The 3,656-nt window shown below is 55.6% G+C and overlaps 2 protein-coding genes across 3 annotated transcripts in view; both read left to right on the top strand.

Moving 5' to 3' along the window:
• The first annotated feature begins 47 nt into the window (after positions 1-47).
• LOC102765358 (rho GTPase-activating protein 39-like) lies at positions 48-3,189 on the top strand. The gene is made up of 3 exons (XM_015571367.1): positions 48-572; positions 2,653-2,987; positions 3,167-3,189. The coding sequence occupies exons 1-3, from the start codon at positions 493-495 to the stop codon at positions 3,187-3,189; spliced, it is 438 nt and encodes a 145-aa protein (XP_015426853.1). The 5' UTR covers positions 48-492.
• Positions 3,141-3,656, top strand: part of ARHGAP39 (Rho GTPase activating protein 39) — a 27,600-nt gene continuing 27,084 nt past the window's right edge. For both annotated transcript variants that reach the window (XM_006775126.2, XM_006775127.2), the window contains exon 1: positions 3,141-3,574. In XM_006775126.2, coding sequence (XP_006775189.1) covers positions 3,438-3,574 — 137 coding nt within the window. In that variant the 5' untranslated portion in view covers positions 3,141-3,437. The remainder of the gene's footprint in view (positions 3,575-3,656) is intronic.

Raw genomic sequence — 3,656 nt, forward strand, 5'->3', positions numbered from 1 at the left:
ATGTTTGTATCAACACTTTTGAGAAGTCTACTCTTTGTTATGAATCAGCTGCATCAAAAATTCTGGGGCATTGCCCTGTCAGGCTGCGCCATGTGCTTCACCCATGTTGTCACCATAGTGCCCTGCCTGACGCCCGAGGGCACTACAGCTGAGAGGCAGTGGGCAGCTTTCCTGGGGCCAGCTGATGAGGGGGTCTGGGTACCTTCTCATGGGCTGGCAAGGTCTGGGTCCCGGCTGGGCCTCTGGGGCAGGGCCCAGGGACCTGAGAAACTGGCTCAGGACTGGGCGTTCCCCACTCTCACCAGCACTCTGGGCTGTGAGGGACTAGCTGGGCTGTTACTGGCTCCAAAACCCCAAGGTCTGATAACACGTTTTCTGACTGTATATGCTTAGACAGCAGTGCTCTCTTGCAGGGTGGCACCTTCCCTAGTGGTGCTGAAGGGCATCCCGATGATCCGCTGACTGGCCGCGGGGTCACGGGGAGAGGCTGCGATGTCCCAGGCGCAGGACTGCGAATGCGAGAGCCATCATGCTGGCCTGCCGGAGCCTCGGGGCTCGGGGCCGAGCACCAGGTGAGGGAAGCCACTGCGGGGCTAGGCCATCAGAGGACTGGCTCCGTGAGGGGCGTCGAGGCTGATCTGCGCTTGCTTCTGAGTTTGCCCTCTTCCCGTGGAAGCCTGGCCCGAAGGCATAGCCCCACTTTGTCCCCCGGATGCAAGACAGAGAGAGAGGCTTTTCTCACGCAAGTGGACACGGCTGCCTGGGCCAGACCCTCTGCAGGCCCTGATGCTGGGCCCAGTCCCTGTGCCCTTGCTGGGCATCGATCCACCCCAAGGCAGGTAGCTGTAGCTCATCATTTTTCTTTTTTCTTTCATTTTTAGTTTTCTAATTTTTAACTTTGTCTGGAAATAATGGCACGCTTACAGAAAAGTTGCAAGAACAGGAATGCGTCCTCTGACCAGATTCACCCTTTGTGACCGTTGTGTCCTCTTCCACCCTCCACCCTTGACACACATCGTCCAGCGCGGGCCACAGATGTCATGGCCAGTGTTGGCACACATCGCCCAGGGAGGCGTCACCATGAGTAAATCTGACCCTTCAGAGACGACCTAAATGAGTGGATGCACCGTGGTTGGGCGTAAGACTAAGTCATCACAGAGGCTTCTGTTTTCTCCTGGAATAGATCCTGTGAAGGTGCCAACAGAGTGTGTGAGAGTTGACAGGTGATTCCACAATTCATAAGGAACACAGGGTCAAGAATAGCCTGGATGTGACTGAAGAAGCAGGATGTGGGGTCTGGGTAATGCTGCACCCAGTACACAGCCAGTGCTGTTCAGACACTGGTGCTGGTCAGGGGAGGCTGGGCCAGTGAGCCAGCAGGAGCTCAGAAACAGGTGCCCTGCCATACCCGTCATGGGGACCCCTGGCTGTCCATGTGGGGAGAATGAGGTTTCGCATCGTAAACAAAAGTCAGGTAGATTAAGAATTTCATGAAATTCATGAAAGGCAAAACTGTAAAACTTTGCAAGTCAACTTAGAATATTTTTGACCTAGAAATAGGGAAGATTTCTTAAACACAATAGACAGAGGAGAAATTATAGAGAAAAAGATTTATAAATTCAACTATGGTACAAGCTTTTCATCAAAAGTCAATGTACTATAAAGAGAGTGAAAAGACAAGCCTCAAACTTTTTTTTAAAATAAGTTTTATTGATTTCAGAGAGGAAGGGAGAAGGAGAGAAACATCAGTGATCAGAGGGAATCGATTGGCTGCCTCCTGCACGCCCCCCAGTGGGGATGAGCCTGCGACCCGGGCATGTGCCCTTGACTGGAATTGAACCAGGGACCCTTTAGTCCTCAGGCCGATGCTCTATCCATTAAGCCAAACCAGCCAGGGCAGCAGGAGTTTTAAGTCCGGCCAGCATTGCTGAGGATTGAGGACGGACCTATGAACCAGGGCTTGATTACGAAAGTAAGCGATCTGTAACATCGTAGAAAACTCGGAGAGTACAGCAAAGTAGAAAAGTGTTGGGAGCATCTGAGCTCTTGCTCCCCTGTGTGTCATCAGTTTGGCTCCAATGCACTGACGACAGTTCTCAGAAACAAGAAGGAAAGGAAAGGTGGCCGACACATGGCAGTCTCTGTTACAAGACGCCCAGGATGGAGCCCTGCCTCCCGCAGGGAAGGGAGAGGAGCAGGGGAGCAGGGCACAGTGGGTGGCCAGCAGCTGGTGCTGAAGTCGTGGGCCCAGCGATGGCGAGAGGCAGCAGCTCCCACCGCACTCCACCCGGAGGGGGCCGCGATGTGAAGCCGGGGAGCCTGGCCCCTGGGCTGTGGACCTGCCAGACCTTGACCCTCCGGTGCTTTGGGTACTAACAGGGGAAGCTGGAGGAAGGCCATCTTTCCAGCTCTTTTTTTATCATCTGAAATTGTTTCTGTGATGGCCTGATTGTGTGCCCCCCACGTTGAACGTGAAGAGGAGACCTTCAGGAAGGTCTTGTGGTACAAGGACGGCTGTCTAGCATTTGAAGCTACGTGGTGAGGGAGTGCCCCTGCAGGCGCGCCCAGTGGGTGGGTGCTCCATGGTGCTGGGGTCGGGACAGGGCTGGGGCAGGGCCGCCTGCCCACGCACTCACGCTGGCTCTTTCCCAGGTTGGAATGGGTGGAGATCATCGAGCCGCGCACGCGCGAGCGCATGTACGCCAACCTGGTCACCGGTGAGTGCGTGTGGGATCCGCCCGCGGGCGTCCGCATCAAGCGCACCAGCGAGAACCAGTGGTGGGAGCTCTTCGACCCCAACACATCGCGGTTCTACTACTACAGCGCCACCACGCAGCGCACCGTGTGGCACCGGCCGCAGGGCTGCGACATCATCCCCCTGGCCAAGCTGCAGACACTGAAGCAGAACACGGAGTCCCCTCGCGCCTCCGCGGACAACAGCCCAGGGCGTGGCAGCTTCTCGAAATCTACTTTACTGTTGAAACCCTGTAAATTATTCTTTATTTCAGTTAGTGTATGCTTAATTTCTCTCTGGTCCTTTCTTATGTCTTTGAAATGCTCACTAAGATCCTTGAAATACTCACTAAGTTCCTTGAACCCGCGGGGCAGGGGGGGCTGGCTGGGTTTCACCAGGGACAGTGGAAACCTGGAGACCTGACTTGCACAGTGGGGTCCGTCTTGCTCTTCTGAGGACGATGGCAATGCCTGGAAGGGAAGGGCCGGTGGCACAGGCAGATTCTGTGCGTTTGGGACCTGCACAGCTGGCGGGTGCTCCTGCATGGTGGGGGAAGGTGGGCTGCACAGGGGTCAGATCAGGGGGAAGAAATACTCATTTGCCCTGATGAAGGGGACAGCTTTGTGGGCAGGAGCCAGGGCACTGGGGTCCCCCCTGAGAAGCACAGGGTGACACACACTCGGCGGGAAGGCTGCTGTTTTAAATGCAGCCCATTTCTCATGCTCACGGCCTTGGTTTCATTTTGCTGCCTTTCAGTTCTTCCCCACCAGGAGTGTTTCCTGAGAAGGACTATGAGGTTTACCGGGATTACAGTGCGGACGGCCAGCTTCTCCACTACAGGTAGCGCCCGCTGTCTCAGGCTTGGCCGTCTCCTGGCGGAGGGTGGTTTTCCTGGCTGCTCTCGGGGGAGCTGGGGAAGAGC

Source organism: Myotis davidii, unplaced genomic scaffold, assembly GCF_000327345.1.
Source record: "Myotis davidii unplaced genomic scaffold, ASM32734v1 scaffold1509, whole genome shotgun sequence".
Classification (NCBI taxonomy): domain Eukaryota; kingdom Metazoa; phylum Chordata; class Mammalia; order Chiroptera; family Vespertilionidae; genus Myotis; species Myotis davidii.

Bases quoted from the DNA above. Each gene is read 5' to 3' on its own strand.
- LOC102765358 (XM_015571367.1), top strand. From the start codon at position 493: ATGTCCCAGGCGCAGGACTGCGAATGCGAGAGCCATCATGCTGGCCTG. The intron at 573-2,652 runs GTGAGGGAAGCC...GCTCTTTCCCAG, and splicing joins GGCTCGGGGCCGAGCACCAG to GTTGGAATGGGTGGAGATCA. The intron at 2,988-3,166 runs GTAAATTATTCT...TGACTTGCACAG, and splicing joins TACTTTACTGTTGAAACCCT to TGGGGTCCGTCTTGCTCTTC.